General features: G+C 36.5%; 2 protein-coding genes and 1 long non-coding RNA gene across 3 annotated transcripts; 1 reads left to right on the forward strand and 2 right to left on the reverse strand.

Annotated features, from left to right (window-relative positions):
• Nucleotides 1–292: 292 nt before the first annotated feature.
• LOC125223729 (proline--tRNA ligase, cytoplasmic-like) lies at nucleotides 293–5,564 on the reverse strand. The gene is made up of 13 exons (XM_048127004.2): nucleotides 5,419–5,564; nucleotides 5,113–5,215; nucleotides 4,950–5,035; nucleotides 4,556–4,648; nucleotides 4,269–4,385; nucleotides 3,810–3,997; nucleotides 3,451–3,517; nucleotides 2,428–2,550; nucleotides 2,168–2,320; nucleotides 1,296–1,580; nucleotides 924–1,142; nucleotides 753–846; nucleotides 293–629 (listed from the first exon to the last, which is right to left on the reverse strand). The coding sequence occupies exons 2-13, from the start codon at nucleotides 5,180–5,182 to the stop codon at nucleotides 565–567; spliced, it is 1,560 nt and encodes a 519-aa protein (XP_047982961.1). The 5' UTR covers nucleotides 5,183–5,215; nucleotides 5,419–5,564; the 3' UTR covers nucleotides 293–564.
• Nucleotides 5,565–6,787: 1,223 nt separating this feature from the next.
• Nucleotides 6,788–7,362, reverse strand: LOC148933282 (uncharacterized). The gene is made up of 2 exons (XR_016134394.1): nucleotides 7,111–7,362; nucleotides 6,788–7,024 (listed from the first exon to the last, which is right to left on the reverse strand). It is a non-coding gene; the product is annotated as an uncharacterized LOC148933282 (long non-coding RNA).
• A 1,405-nt stretch (nucleotides 7,363–8,767) lies between these two features.
• On the forward strand, nucleotides 8,768–12,517 carry LOC125218325 (rho GTPase-activating protein 1-like). The gene is made up of 5 exons (XM_048119977.2): nucleotides 8,768–9,560; nucleotides 10,819–10,939; nucleotides 11,107–11,226; nucleotides 11,436–11,666; nucleotides 11,787–12,517. The coding sequence occupies exons 1-5, from the start codon at nucleotides 9,175–9,177 to the stop codon at nucleotides 12,351–12,353; spliced, it is 1,425 nt and encodes a 474-aa protein (XP_047975934.1). The 5' UTR covers nucleotides 8,768–9,174; the 3' UTR covers nucleotides 12,354–12,517.
• Nucleotides 12,518–17,121: the final 4,604 nt, after the last annotated feature.

The following is a 17,121-nucleotide window of genomic DNA, read 5'->3' on the forward strand; positions in this document are numbered from 1 at the left end:
GTCTCACAAAAAAATTAAGTAAATGAAAAATTCCTTCCTTAATTATTGCACTGAACTTCTCGTGTAAAATTTGAGAAAAAATTCCTTTGAATTCTAACGTCTTTCGGAGTAGTAATTAACTTAAAAAGATACTATTAATTTTATAATAAAATACGAGTAGAGTATGGGATTCATAACCAAATATATAAGAGCAAAAAATAAAGGTACCAATTAATTGAGGACGGACGAAAAAATAAAATTAGTGTCAATTAATGGGGTAGAGGAAATAATCAATACACATCACACGCACACAAACAGTGAAAGAGTATGTCTTCCAAATAAATATCGTAGATATCAAACAACCCCAAACATGACAAAAACAGTGTGGAGCAACTTTTGAAGTCTACTAATCTTCATCCATACAGCGAACAAAGTTTAATCAATCAATTTTTTCCGACAAAAGATCTGAATAAATAACAAAACTTGTATGCTATATTCGAAGGTGTGTTCCAAAATCAACTTAAAACCAAATTGCCTTATCCTTGTTGACAACCAGTTTGAAGATAATGTGTGTTACAGATAGAATCAGTAACTTCTTCCCCAGTAGGTCCACTTTTTAGCAGGCTTACCGGATGCGAAGCACAAGGTACCTGCATAAGAAAAACAATACAAAATTAAAGGAATCAGGTTTAATGTGTTGACTATGTACAAGATTAACCACGCAGATCCCCTTTAAACGAGTATCAGTTTATCTTATGAGAATAGTATAGTACCTTCAGGGAGTTCAGGCTGTTCGAATGGAGAACAGAGAGACTTGGCCGCACCCATTTCTCCCTTTGTGCGCATCTTCACATCCCTCTCCACCTCCTGAAGCAAGAAAAACAATGAATGTAGGTCATATAGAAGTAGCACCATCTGTGCGCCGTTAAAGTAACGCATCATACCTCCTCATCACACCATGGGGCCAGAATCATCTTCTTCTTGGAAAGTGCTTCTGCAAATTCTTCCCAGTTATATACAGTTTGGATGCAGGTATCCCGTCTTTGCTTGGCAGCATCAAAAAGACTTTGTTGGATATTATCAAGCATCACTTTAACTTGCTCGACCAAATCAGCCATGGGAACATCATTTTTAGATGAATTATCCCGTCGGACCGCACGGACCTGATTAGATGAGAAATCCATAAAGTATGAACGAACATCAACAGAACAAAATGGCGTATGGCTTATACTTAGCATGAACTATTAGGAGGCTAGTAGGAGGGACAAAACAGCAATACAAACAAAAAACAAGTGCAAGATGTGGCCTCTTCGTACCGTGTTGTTTGCTAAGTCCTTGGGTCCTATTTCAATTCTTAGAGGAACGCCTTTCATTTCCCAATGAGAATATTTCCATCCAGGAGAATAGTTATCTCTAACATCAGCCTCGGCACGAAATCCTGCTTCATTCAAGGATTTTACGGTGGATGTGCATGCATCAAATATACCCTTAGTGTCTGCATCCTTGTAAGGCACAGGGACTACAATTACTTGGAGAGATGCTACTTTAGGAGGTAGCACCAAGCCTTTATCATCCCCGTGAACCATTATCATCACCCCAATCTGTGTCATAAATTCATCACAGCGAAATGGGTGAGGGACAAGAGCAATCTGGCAATGAAAACTTAAATCCACTCTGCAGTATAAATTGAATATGCAATGTAATCGATGTAAGAATACAAAGTGTAGAAACTCAAATCCCAAAAATTCAAAACCAAAATTTCCTCCATCTAAGCCTCCATTGTCAAACTCTTATTTTTCATATCAGGCACTACTTTCTTGAGGAGTTTGTGTGCAGAAACAACAACCCATTTTATTTACAATCCAATTAATGGTATTCTAATATCTATCTCCAAATATTTCTCTGTAAAAACCACATTATTTCAGTTTCAGACTCAAATTCTATATAAGCTATTTAGGAGAAGATATGTGCAGAAGCAGATGGGGGAATTTTAAAAATTGCTCCTCTAGCAGAAGGTCACCAGCATTAGTTATATGCTTTAGACACATCATGAGCCATGTCAATGAGACAAGACAGAAGACATTAGACTTGTGTATACAAGCATAGACTCACTATGACAAGAACATAACAACTGAAAAATGCGCGCCCTTGTTATTATAAGAAAACTACAAATCATCAGATCATTTACCGTTCTCGTAGTGTAAGCCCAGGAATTCTGCCAGACCATAGCCCTTTCTCCTTTCTCATTCTCAAAATTAATCTCAAACATTTTTGCAAAGTTTTGACCCAGACAGTGTGAAGTTGCCCCTTGCACACCCCGGCCAGTATTTGGGACAAATGCCTGTCATGAAGGGTAGCCACCACTCAGAAATAATAGGGAAGTCTCCTTCAAGCATAATTTGAAACTTAATTATGGAAGGGTAATATCCAATAACAACATATAATGACCTCAACAGTAGTAGTATAAAGTCCACCAGCAAACTTCTCATGCTCACTTTTCTTGCCCTTAATAACTGGAACAGCCAAGAACTCTTCATAAATGCGTCTATATAGTTCCAAAATGTCAAGCACCTGACCAATAGACAACCAAAGAAGAGCTACATCATGAAAAGAACCCAAATCTTCTCAACCAGAAGACATAATTCAATGAAGACAAATCAAGTAAAACAAGAATAAAGAACTTTTTATCATTATTCAAATGTATACATGAACTATAAAATAGGTGTAACAGGAAAGACCCCAACGGGGTATGATTTAGAGTTAAAAAAACTTCATGAATCCACCCTTTGTTCCCATTATTTCCATCTGCGTCATAATGAAAGTGTTGACTGACTCCCATGTGATTTACAGGAGAAAAAACTTAAAACACCAGAAAGTGCACTGGGCTTAAGAATCAGTTATCAGAACAAACAATGCAGAGCAATGGATTGGGAACTACACTTCATGTATCAAACAAGCAACACTATCAAGCCATAAATTACTTCCTATACAAACAGTGCTATCTCTCAGATGAGACAATGACATGAGAAAGTATTTCCACAACCTACTGAAACATTATGCCTGAGACAATATAAGTATGGCATCATAGCTCACACTTAATAATATTAAAAATATATATTCCTATGGTTCATGGATCTTGTATAGTACTCCCTCCGTCCCAAGGTATTTTGACCAACTTTCCCTTTTGGGATGTCCCAACATATTAGACTCATTTCCTTTTTTAGCAAAAAGCATCTATCTTATTTTATTCTCCACCTACTTTTTTCTCTCTTCTCTCCCCTACTTTTTCCATCTCTCATACTTTACTCTCTCCACTTTAACTATTTAAATATCAATTCCTTAAATCATGTGCCCAAAAGAAGTGAGTCTAATACTCCGGGACGGAGGGAGTACTATTTTCAAATACTCACTTCATGGTGTAACCGTTGCATTTATCAGAAAGTACTAGACATCCAGCAAGCCATAAATTACCTCGCCATCTGCTTCCTCCTTTGTTGCAAAAGCAGTATGTCCTTCTTGCCAAAGAAATTCACGACTCCTACAAAATCACAATATATCTTAAATATTCTGATGAAAAGGCAGCTTTCAACAAAATCATTGCCCATTATAGGGTAGGAGCTGTGAGAATTCTTACAAAATTAACATTATCTCATTTAAGCCTACAAAAAAAGAAGTTTAAAATCCCATTTAAGCCTACAGAGAAGAAGTTTAAAATCCCAAATGTGATGTACATAGTAACATAGAGTAGAGTTCTAAAAGTAACCAGCAAACCATCACACCAACAACGAAGAAAAAAATCCAACCATGTTATAATGCAAGACTGTAAGCACCTGATAAATGGTGTAGGATTGCTGAATTCCCATCTAACAACATTACACCACTGGTTAAGTCTCAGAGGTAAGTCACGGTGCCCCCTAATCCACTTGGAGAAATATGGGTACATGACCGTTTCACTAGTTGGACGGATAGCAATGGGCACTTCTAGCTCAGACTCTCCTGACTTAGTAACCCATGCAACCTGGAGACAATTAAGCAATAGATATAACATACTGTAACTGATGGTGAACCAACCACACAAATCACTCATGAACAAATTTTATTATGTGGACTGCTAATAACTATTTAGTACCAAACCAGGAATGAGCAGTCTGTTAGTCATTGGTAATGGCCACATTATATATTGTTCCAAATAGTACACTGAACTGAAAAGTGCATACGTTTACAACATACCCAAATATACAAGAGAAAAGGTTTGGTCTCATGAAGAATCAAAATTGAAGTTTTCTTACCTCTGGAGCAAACCCCTCTATATGGTCCTTCTCTTTCTGTAGGACAGTCGATGAGACAAACAGAGGGAAGTAACAATTCTTAATATTCATTTTCTTGATCTCAGCATCAAAGAAGTTCTGCATAGTAATATTTAGAAAGAAAATTAGACATTGGATGTCATGTTGAACATGAGAGAAATTAAATGAATATGGCAGCGTACTGACTACTCAGTGAATCCTGTCACTCAAGATACCAACATAACTATGACCTTCATTTAAATTTGTGAGGAGGATCATGTAAGACTTACATGCATAATCTCCCAAATTGACATTGCCCATGGTCGCAGAATGTAACAGCCTGATATGTCATAGTATTCAATCATTTCCCCATTAACCACAACCTGTACCAAACTCAAAGCAATAGGAATTCAGATCACTTTTGAGTCCAAGTTTTCTAATCTATGCCATGAAAACTAATGGCCAAATCATACAATAAAAGGCATACTTATAGAGCACAAGCAACATGACAGAAATAATCAAATACAAGACACAGTCTATGCTACGAAAGTTTCCTTTTATTGTCTTCCCTATGTAAAAGAATCAAACGTTTTGTGTTTCATATATGAACCAACATCAGAAATCCAACAGTACAGCAACGCAGATGCACTAAACTAGAATGTTGCCATACTCGTACGGTCGTACCTCAGAGTACCATTCTCCGAAGTTGTCATCCTTCTTATAAGAGAGACCCAATCCAGTCTCTTTCTTCACTTCCTTCTTCTTCCCCTCTGCATAAATTACTTACAATTTGAGATTTTGAGCAGAGTAGTAATGGAGATTCGCAATATAATTTCACAGTACTCACTGGCGGCAGAGCTAGTTGCGTCTTTAGAACTCTTGGCATCCTTAGATATCTTGGCATCTTTACCGCCCATGGTGAAATGCTTAGAAAGCTCACACTAGAGCTCCTAATCACAAAATACAAACGGAAACGAATTCAACTTTTGGAAGAAACGGTAAATTATGTCGGCATTCAGAATCGGAAACATGAATTGAAACACAACGGAAAACGCAAGCATTCAACAAGTAAAATTGGAATGACAAGCCGCGAACGAATAGGGGTTGGAACGAGTGAAAGATGCATAAAATTGAATCAGAAAATCGCACAAACCGTGCTCTCTGAAGAATGGCCGATGCGCCGCCGCGGAAGGGAAGGGGTAGAGGCGATAGAGAGAATAGAAGGTTTAGACTTTCAATCCTTATTCTTTAAAGTCAAAGCAGAGGTGTTCACTTCTGCTGTGCCCAGAAACGACGTAGTTTCAAATAATTTGCTACACTATTTGTTCAATTATGCCTTCACTGAAAATTTGGAATCTTTCCAAAATTGCGGGCCTTTTGCTTCCCCACTGGAGTACTTTATTTCCCATCTCCCATTTCAATTTTATTTTCGTCTGCCATTTTTAATTACCAATATTTGCTTTGATTCAACCATGAGTAGCCGTGCAAACAAAATTCTGATATTTCAAGTGTTGATAATTTGGTGGTTTAAGTTTTTTTTTTATTGAAATAATATTTTTCATTTGCAATTTAAAAATATAAATAGAAATCTATATACCAAATACTTCATCAGTAGCACAATATGAGTCATATTTGGTTTGATCACGTATTTTAAGAAATTTTAAAAAAGTGTTGAATAAATTAGTGAAATATAGATCTCATTTATATACATTAGTTTTATAATAAAATGTGAGTGAAATAAATTGATGGAATATGAGGCCTACTTATTATTTATAATAAAAGCAAACGGATGGAAATGACAAAATAAGAGTATTAATTGTGGGACAAAGAGAGTAAGAAATTAAATGAATTACATAATTAATTTAATATACTAAAGATTGTCTAGTAGTAATAATTTAGCTATCTAAAATTAAAATAATTTAATAGTATGATTTTTAGCTATTTAAGTAATTCTATCTACGTACCAAACGAATCCTTAATAATATGTGCACTATTAACAATTTAGCACATTTATTTTGTATCAGACATTTATTTCACAATATTCATTTTTAGAATAACATATTTTATGAACGAATCTTTAGTTCAGTGGCATAAAAATTAACATTTCTAATTATATTTCCAAGACATGGGACTACGATCTGGTTTCCATCTTTATTTAAGTTTTGAGGCAGCCATTTACTTTAATATCATATCATAAATAATCTTCTACAAATTAGATCTTATAAATGATGAAATGGTGTTCATGGAACTACATATAGGCATAGAGCACAAGAAATAAAATTTTAGCACATATTGCTGAAAAGGTAGATTATTTTAAGAACACTCACGATATGGCTGCATTAATCGTTTAGTTTTTATATCTTATACGAATTCTATGCCTTAAAATGGACATCCATATCCATGTGTCCATTGTCGCACATACTCATTTTGTTGAAAACGGAAACGAAATGGAAAAAAGAAGCAAACATAAATAAATCTGGTCGACTAAGATAAAAATTGAAAGGGAAATTAAAAAAACAGGATTGAGAGCATGACGATTTTATTGTAGTAGGAGAGCTTCATCAATGTACAGCCCATTAACACAATTACGAATTGAAAAACACAAAAATAAGTAGAAACATCATGAAATTAAATCAAGCCTCTTTGATCTTCTTGGCTATAGCAAAAATAGCGCCGATAACCGCCACCACCGCTCCCGAAATCAGAAGCGTCGCTTTCAGTTTATCTGCACCGCCCTTGTCTGCTTCTTCTCCTTCTTCCTGCAACAAAAACAAAAACAAACTAATTTTCAACTTAATTCAAATCCAAATAAATAAAAATTAATAAATTCAAAAAAGGAGCGAACCTTGAGCTCTTTCGAGGTGACGGGTACGGGTACGGGGTCGGGATTGGATTCCGGGCCGGGCGTGGGGTCGGCGAGAACCTCTTCTGCATGAGTGAAACCCTCGTCGGTTGACATTTTTTTGGGGGACGATGAATTTTTTACTCAATTTATGCGAAGTGGAAGTGGTTTTATTTTTAGAAATTTATAAAAAATTGAGAGGCTCTAAGAGGATTACAATTCCATCCCAACACGATAGCTTTGGCGGTATGTATTGTCACATGTCGCGGCCTCAATGTTGGCAGTGCCACACATCTTCTCTGAAAATGAACTTTATGTTCTTATTTGAGTCTTCCCCTTTTTATTTGATGCATATTAGTAGCATAAAAGAACAAAACACCGAAACAGAAAGGATATGCTTTGAAGGTTCGCGTTAATGAATTTGCCATAATTTCAAAATTGTCCATACCAATGTTATAATATATTCTACTTAGCGTGTTCAGTTTGCAAGATTGTATCCCAAAATTAAATTTATAATGTGTTTAGTTCGAGAGATTCAATCTCACAATTCAATAATTAGTCATAGTTACTCTCTATGGCTAAAATAATTATATCTTAATATTATACTATTATTTTATCTTTAAAATCGAACACCACCTTAATATATACACGAACTCATCAGCAATTGGGCCTGCTGAATTGTCAATATGGGGCTGACATGTGGGAACAAAATAAAAAAATTGGGCGTTACCAAGATCACAATCAACCAGCCCAATAGATTCATGCCTACAATATTTGATAACGAAACACTTAGAAATGAATTGATCAAATATTCGCCAACGAAACACAATCAATAGTAAGATTATCAAATGCCCAATATTCGATATTTTAAGCGAGCATTAACTATTTGATACTCCACTTATCAGATTTTATTTGTTGGTAGAATAGAAGCAAAAAAAAAAAGCGGCGAATTTGATATTAGTTGACTATTATCTTTGAGAATGTGAGATGCATATCACTTGTCTTTCTGCTCCTTAACTAATGCACTAATATTTTTTCATATCATATTGTATTGATAAAATCATTATAATCTAATTAATTTATTATTGTTGAAAGAAACGTACTAACTAATTAAGAATTCCAGCTATCGTCACCAATTGCATAATTCTCACAATGTCAGGGTTTAGATAGAATAATTTCAGATTGACTAGTATTATTAGTTAATTTAATTTATTTTAGGAAGAATATGTTAATTATATTTTATAAACCAACATTTATTCTGAGTTAAAGAAATTGTTTGATATTTAAATATAATAAAAATTATTGCCAGTTGCGAATAAAACAAGTGTACAAAATTTCGCATTTTAAAATCCTACTTATTAAACATTTATTGACTAATGTGAGTGGTTTAACAGACTTTGACTTAACTACAAAACAAAGAGCCATTAAAATATGAGTAACGGTGTATTCATAAGTTATACTACTACTACTACTACTACTTTTGACATAAATTTTGTTAGTTTTCAAAATACTAGTACTCCATAATTTTTTTGTATTTGAAAAATCCAATAACTTAAAAAATTCATCCCATAATTAATTAAGACCATAAAAAACCAGCTTACCTCTACTTATGAAGATATGCTTCTCCTTTACTTACAGTTACCCTCCCCACCACCCAAAACCAAACCACCAAGGTGAGACCACACAATTTCATTTTCCCTCTATACTTTTTCCACTTGAATGCTTATCCCAATAACCATCTGCAAAAAAAACAGTGTAACCAGAAACAGCCAGCTGAATAAATAAATCAGTTCATGATTCCCACGTCTTCTTCATTTTCTTTACCATTACTTCAATCCAACTCCACTCACTCCACTCTGCACATTAAATAATAAATAAATAAATAACAATTTTTTTCCCTCCAAACTCACCCCCAATTCCCACCAAGACCCAAACTTTCTTTAATCCAATCCCGCCACCTGTAGATTCTGCAATAACCGCAAGCACTCGATTGCTTGAATTAAAAAAAAAACGAGAGGGTTTCTGAAAAGATTCAATTTTTAGTTGATCTATTCAACTCTTGTTGCCATGACAGAGGTGTTCCATTCCCCTTCTTCCTCCTCCCCCACTTCAATATCTACGCCCACCCACAATGCCACGTTGTATGCTGGGGAAGAGGAGGCATATGCTGACGAGTTAGAGAGAGAGGAGGCAGAAATAAAAGTGAGAGAGAAAGATAGGAGAGATCAATTGTCTCTTCTAGCACTCCTGCTGACCCTCATTAGGAAGAGGTTTCGGATGGCTTGCAAAACGGACAGAGACAATTTCTCCAGCGGTGGGGGTGGGGTTATGGAGATAGGTTGGCCTACCGATGTGCAGCATGTTAACCATGTCACCTTTGATAGGTTTGATGGCTTCTTGGGCTTGCCTGTTGAGTTTGAGCCTGAGGTTCCAAGGAGGGCTCCTAGTGCTAGGTACATTCTTAGGCCGATCTTGCTTGTGTCAATGTGTGATAATCTTTTCTTATCTTGATGTGTGGATTCTACCAATGTGATATGATAGTGTTTTTAATGTTCTTGAATCGGAATGATGTTGATCTTTTCTTTTCTTGATGTCTTGGCACTATATGATATGATAAGAGGTCCTTACCTCCCTTGAATTTTGTGTGGATTTTTTAATTATGCTTGTGTGAAGGTGTGATAATTGTCTCTTATCTTGAATCTTGATGTTTGGTTCCATTTCTATATGATGGATTGGTCGTAATGGATAAGGTTCGGTTCTTCTTTTTCTTGAATCCAATAGTTTTTTTTTCCAGTTATGTTCGTGTTGAATTCAATGTGTGATAACCATTTCTTAAATTGGATGCTTGATTTGTAGTATGTGATAAGATGATAAGGTTCTTTTTGAGTTCTTGATTTATGATTTGACATGTAAAGTTTGATGAGAGGTTGCTTTGTGGAGTAGTTCTCTGTGATATTGTATTCTAAAAAATTGGACCATATAGGCTTGTGCTCTTTGGTGATATTGGCAAAAAAGATTATTCCATTCTTCCCTGCATAGAGTTTGGTTTTGGGTGGTTTCATGAAGTTGAGTTGATTTGCTTAATTAATCGGTGTGTGGTTGGTTAGCGTTCTTCTATTCTAGGAACTATTGATGTATCTGTTGAAAGTACTTTCCAACATTTAGGTCTCATTTATTTCTAAACTACCTAATGAGCTTGAGAGGTGGTCTTGCTTCTTACCTTTTAAGGCAGTCTGTTGTGCGACAGTCACCATCTCAATAAGTTTGTTGAATGTATGCAATGCTGTTGGAAAAGATACATAAATTATATGGACAAATCCTCATAATGCAGTTCATTAAATGTATCTACAGCTAGATTAGATATTTCATTATTGCATGGAATTGTAATGAATTAAATTTGAAGTATCGCGATAGAATATGCAATTTGAGCTTCGTATAAAAGTTCAATTAAAGACTTTGTAATTTCACTGTTTGATTGCTGTTGTCATTCTTCCTGTCGCCTTTAATGCAAACCTATGCTCTATTTAGCAAATTATCACTTTCTCGAAAAAAACACTCTATTTCTATTCTTAACCATGCTCTCTTCTGTCTGCTACCTATGGATTCTAGTCGACTTGTTGCTTCACTTTCTCTACGTTCCACTTGAAACTATGTTTTTTTGTGGAAATCCACACTTAATGAGTTTCCTGTGGTAAAAAAATCCATTGATAGTGCCACTGTTTTTGGAGTTTCTACCGAATCAATGCAGCTGTCTTATGATCCACGAGGCAACAGCATTCCAACTATCCTCTTGCTTCTGCAGAGGCATATGTATTCCCAAGGTGGCTTGCAGGTGCGTCCGTTGCGTTTCAGTTGGTGTTTATGAGTACTTCATTGAATGACCTCATAGAGTATTTATCCACCAACGACTTGAGTAAATGCTGGCAAAAATTAGTTTGATGGTTGTATCTATAATGTATACGACCGCCCTTCTTTCTTATTCGATGAACCTATGTGCAGGCTGAAGGAATTTTCAGAATAACTGCAGGAAACAGCCAAGAGGAGTATGTTAGGGACCAATTAAATCGAGGAGTTATCCCTGAAGGCATCGACGTGCACTGTTTGGCTGGCTTGATCAAGGTACCTAACTTTACCTAGAAGACGGTGCCTCTTGATTGATTTTGTTTCTTCGATTCTTGTTGGTTGGAATTAGAGCAGCATGATCTTTCATGAATGCAAGAAGAGTAGAAATGTTAAAAGTTTCTCATTCGTATGCTGGAAGTGTCATGTTGTAGAGTGAATTTATTTTCTGGCTTGTGTTAGGCTTATGCTTCATCTGATCCTTGCAGGCTTGGTTCCGGGAACTCCCCCGTGGGGTATTGGATTCTCTTTCTCCCGAGCAAGTGATGCAATGCCAGTCAGAAGAGGCCTGCGATGAACTAGCCAGGCTTCTACCCCCGACTGAAGCTGCTCTGTTGGACTGGTCGATCAACCTAATGGCCGACGTCGTCCAAGAGGAGCTTCGGAACAAGATGAACTCACGCAACATCGCAATGGTGTTTGCCCCCAACATGACTCAGGTGATCACTTCATACTGATTTTCAACTACTGCAAATATCAAGACTATCTCATGGGTCAAGATTCATCTTAATTCATATCTGGTGGCGTATTTGTAACATTCTTGGTGTTTTCTCAAGCAGATGGTCGATCCATTGACGGCATTGATGTATGCTGTACAAGTTATGAACTTCCTCAAGACTCTTATTGAGAAGACTCTACGAGAAAGAGGCGACCGTGTCGTCCAGCACGCCTCCACGCCCCACACGAAGCCTTCTGACGACAATGGCCATCCGATTGGTCATGAAAACCCTCCCGAGTCATATAAAGAGAAGAGCGTGGCCTTTGTTACGGATGATGCACGTTCAAAGCGTTGTCCCAGATCCAACAAAATCGGAAACACAATGGATGAGGACTATTTCAGCTACTCAACGTGTGGTGAAGAATCTGATGGAAGTGAGTCTTGTGAAACTCCTGCCCAAGAACACAAAGCAGGTGCTGCAGTAAACGTCGTAGAGGATCAGCTTGAAGAGAAGAAGGCGAGCAAACCAAGCCAATCGAACAACTCTAGCCAGACGGCACCCAAATCAAGGAACAACGTCAACATCCAGCAGCAAGCTGCAGCCAGCAAAACCGACTACCTGAGCAAGGGCGCCAGCAATCTGAGCCAGATAAATTCGATAAAGGAAAGATGCGAAGCATGGCGTTGAACGAAAGGGAAGGTGGTTTCTATAACATCTCATGACTTAGATTCTCAAATCTTTCTCCTCTGTGGTTATGTCATATGTGTGTCTTTCTGTTTAGTACACTTCCCTTTGATTTTCACTTGTTCCATGTATCTATTGTTAGTAGAAATTAACTATTTTAACCGCAATTGAAATGTGTGTTCCTTGACTAGAAGCAAAAGGTGCCCAGTGTGAAAAATACTATTACTTGATTCTGGTCCACAATCCAAGCCACTAGCTGTTAATTGCTGGCAATTCTCCGAGAGCAATCCACATCTCCCATTTGCTTTAAAAATACTTTTGCTACATCACGCAAAATTTAATTAAATGGGTTTGGTTTTTGGTGCCATCATTTTCCAAAAATATACTCCATGTAACAGCCAAGAAGGATTATCCACGAATATTCCCAATATTTTCTTCATTTCCAAAGCTGAGATCTAATTATTTTATTATTACATAATATGCAAATCTTGTAATGCAGTTTAAAGGTCCTCTTCAAATATACCAGTTTCCTGCAAGTTTAAATCATGCCAAAGTTGGTAAATTTATAGCAACATCATGAGGTGATAATGGTGTGCAGGCTTATCTTCCTAAACCAATCACAATCAATCTTCGGACAAGTCATGCGATTAGGAAATTGCAAGAAAGCTAACAACTAATAACCAATTTCTGGATTTATAGGGGAGAGAGGGCGTATATTAGTACATGTGATGTAGCTTCTAGAAAAATGAGTGTATTTTTTGTTGAGAAAAAAAAAAGAAGATAAGATGGTGATGGTGAATTTGATTAGTTGTGAGCACTAAAGAATCCGAAAAGGAACCTATCCTGTTTCCAACGTCAATTTAATCACTTTATCACCAACAATCTCATGCCCTTCTTGTGCACACCTTATAGTTGTTGAACATATAAATCAAAACAGAGAGAGAAGAGAGAAGATAAAGTATCAAAGCATGGCAGCCTGCGGTGGAATAGAGCACATCTTGGAGAAGCCATTGTGGGAGAGTCCGAACATTCTAGAAGACCTTTCGCCGTTGAAGCACAAGAATATCGATGACTCAGTGCATTTCAAGGAAACCCCTTCTTCTCAATACATCCATAAGAAAAGCTTCTCCTCCGACAGTCTCTCCCTATGCACGGAGAGATTAGGATTCGAGAGCTTGGACGACGTTGAGGAGCCACGACGATGTATGTTATATAGATGGAGAGAGGAATGAACGGGGCGAGGCGAGCCTATTTCTAGTATAGGGCGGAACGGGAAGCCGGGAGTGTGGTTCAAGTCGTGTAGGGAAGATGGGAGGTTCATTCTTAAACAGGTTAGCATTCCTGCATCTGCATGCATGCCGTCAACATGGCCGTCTGCAGCTGCACTTTCAGGGACACCATCGACATGTCCACTCAACTCATCAGGGAAACCATAATCAACCATAGTTTCTAGTACAAATTAAGATATGCAACTGTTTTTCAATTTTGCCTCTTTTATGGAGTATTTATATTAATAAGATGGTGTATTACTGACTACAATTATACACATCTTTCTGCTCATTTTGCATTTAATTTTTTGAACATGCTTGCCTCCCATGATCCTCCACTCTCAAATTTGAATCTAAAATGAAATAGAATCAAATTGTTATTCAAACTCGATAACATGAATTGATGGACGCATATTTTTAGCTAATTGTCTTTTGCTTTTAGATGTATTAATATATATACTCGATTTTCGACCATAGCTCCCCACGAATCTAGCTAGTGAATGCTAGTAGTATGTTTAAATTAATTTAATGTAGTTAATACTGAAAGTTGATGCTTATCCAAAATAAAAATCTTCAGAAAATATGTTTAAACAATTTCCGGCCTTTAGAAACACTGACAAGTGGTTGACAAGTATGAATTCAAGGTGATCTACACTCTTTTTTAGTTTTTGCCAGGTGTACTAAATAGACTCAACCACAACTAGCCTAGCTAGGGTTTCTCTACATCAACCTATACGATTTGGAAAGGCCACATCCACTACAAGTCCACAACACATAACAAAATGAATGATGATTGAAAAAAATGAAAAAATAGATGATGATGATTATGCATTAGGTTCTGAACAAGTCTCCCATTTGAAAACTGAATTTTATCCTGGAATCAGTGTCATATTTTAGAATTTCATAAACTTCTCATTTATACCCTTATTTTCAGAACAAATCGTCTCCTTTCATCATTTTCACTCTATACGGAGTAGGGAGGGTTAAAATTGTCCATACGTTCTAGTTAATTGATGCAGTGAGAACAGAAACTGTACAGTTAAAGTGGATGCGGTATTCACCTAGGACTTTGCACAGACAGGTTGCGTGCATCGATTCCATCACAAGATTTATATTTTGAGCTTACTTTCTGTGGGAATATCATCTTTCTCCACGATAAAGAATCAACCTTTCTGCTTGATTCCACTGATCTTGGAGACAGATGTCGGCATCAAGCTCATATTGTTATACTTGCATTTTTTAACAGTGTCTTTTTATCATTAAATCTAGATATATTTAGCTCCCTTCCAAAAATATCTTGATATACTGGAATTAAGAAATATATAATTTGCCACCTAATAATATGGTTGTATTTCTTAAGAAAAGAGGACTATACTTCCTAAGAAATTCTTGAAACAAAGAACATATTTTGATAAGCTATGATTTTCTTTTGCATTGAATAACTTTAAGTTAGTTAAAATGACGAGTAAGTGGTAGTAGTATTAGTTGTAATATAATTATCAATTTTATAATAATATATAAATCAGTTGGTGGGATGCGAAGTGTATTTTTATTTAAAATTCAAATGAAAGAAGACTATTATTATGGAATAGATGAAAATGATAAAAGAAAACTCTTAATTATAGAACATAAGTAGTAAAATAAGTGCATGCTTAGATTATGTTCTAGGCTATTAGATCATACAAATTTTTCGTCTCAAGAGCATCAGTTCTGTTGGATGTAGAAATAATAATGAGAAAGCAGAGCTCAAGCTGCGGTGCAGGCTGCAACAACACGAGTCGAGGTGCTTTGGTATGATGTTTCTGCTACATTTTCACGTCCAATTTCATATCTATTAATTTAACTAGCTAGTAGTATTATTAATATATATCGGATGTCATCGTAAATATTCATGTATGGAGTGGAGAAGGCACGGAACAAAATCCCTCTATATCAGTTTCCGGCCAATTCTATCCAAGCATAATGCCACCTATCTTCTACGTAAGGACCAACAACAGTCACAACAGTGGCGGATCTAGGATTAAAAAATGGTGGGGGCGGAATAAAATAATAAAATAGTAAAATATTAAATATAATACTTCAATATGTTTTGTTTTTTTAGCAAGATGAAAGTCTATTACAATTCAAGTAACTCTAGCATCTGTTAACCGAGACAACTGATTTCTACGGGTATCCATATCTTGAAAACGTTTCAAGATTCTTTCATTAGAAACACTAGCAAAAATGGATCTTTCATTGTATACTACCAAACTGTCATTCAACCACTCATCTCCCATCCTATTCCGCAAGTCAGTCTTGACAAATTTCATTGCTGAAAATACTCTTTCAACAGATGCAGTCACTACGGGTAAAATCAATACCAACTCAATCAGACGATAACCAACGAAAAAACTTTATCTTTCTTGGTTCAACAATCTTCTGAGATAGGGTACCCAAATCTTCAATACCATTCAATCGTGCATCTCTTCTCACAACATCAACAAAATTTTCAAGTTGTTTAAACAATTGAGTATGTTCAGTCGATGTGAAGTCCTTTGGGTAAAGAGTAGCAAGATAAACAAGCTTATTAACATTAAAAGCAGCGAAATCATTTTTTGGATCAAGGCATGCCATACAACTTAGCAAGTATGTGGATGCGGATGCCTCATAGAAACGATTTTCCATCTCTTGTGCAAGTAAGTCGATGACCTAATTGACACAAGAAAGATTAAATACCAAGATGATTCTAATTTAGTAAATGAATAAGGCGATAATGGTTATTTTTTTCGGTCAACAGGCCGACGTCGGAGGCAACGGTGGGGGCGGATGTGGAAAATATACATCCGGGATAAGAGAAAATTAGTCGCATGGTGGGGGCGACTGCCCCCACCTGGATCTGCCACTGAGTCACAGATACAATGTTGCAATAGAGGCATATATACTACTTACTAATCTCACTCAACTGTAGCTTCTAAAATACTGTGTATATTTTCTTATTAGCGAAAGCACACCATCCGGATTACTCAATGCTCCCTCATCTGGGACAGCCTCTATAACTTCCGAGACACCGGGCAGCCCGATCCAACGACTGCTAGCGACACTGAGGGCGTGGTGCCCTCGGAATGCTAATGTTGACAACACAATGAACCCATTGAGATTTCAGATATGTAGTGTACCTTTTAATTTGTTTTATAAATCCTCCGTTGAGAGCAATGCTCTGATTGGACTGGCTTCAGTTTGAACTTGTTTTGATATTTGAACGTTACAAACATCGTCAGGAGACAACAGCAAAAAATAAAAATTTCAAGAATTAATAATTTAAAATCACATGCCAAAATTAATCTCTTACAAACACAATACATCGACTGGCCGAGGCCATCTCTCCACATTGTAATAATCTCAATACTAATTTTTGTCACATTCATCTCCACGGCGGATAGCACAAGTTCATCCTCACACATATAAAATCTACTATTTCATCTAACCAATATACACAAAATTAACAACCAAAACTTGGAAACACA

The sequence above is a fragment of the Salvia hispanica genome, chromosome 1 (genome assembly GCF_029641045.1).
Source record: "Salvia hispanica isolate PSC_SH4W2 chromosome 1, Shi_PSC_v1, whole genome shotgun sequence".
NCBI lineage: Eukaryota > Viridiplantae > Streptophyta > Magnoliopsida > Lamiales > Lamiaceae > Salvia > Salvia hispanica.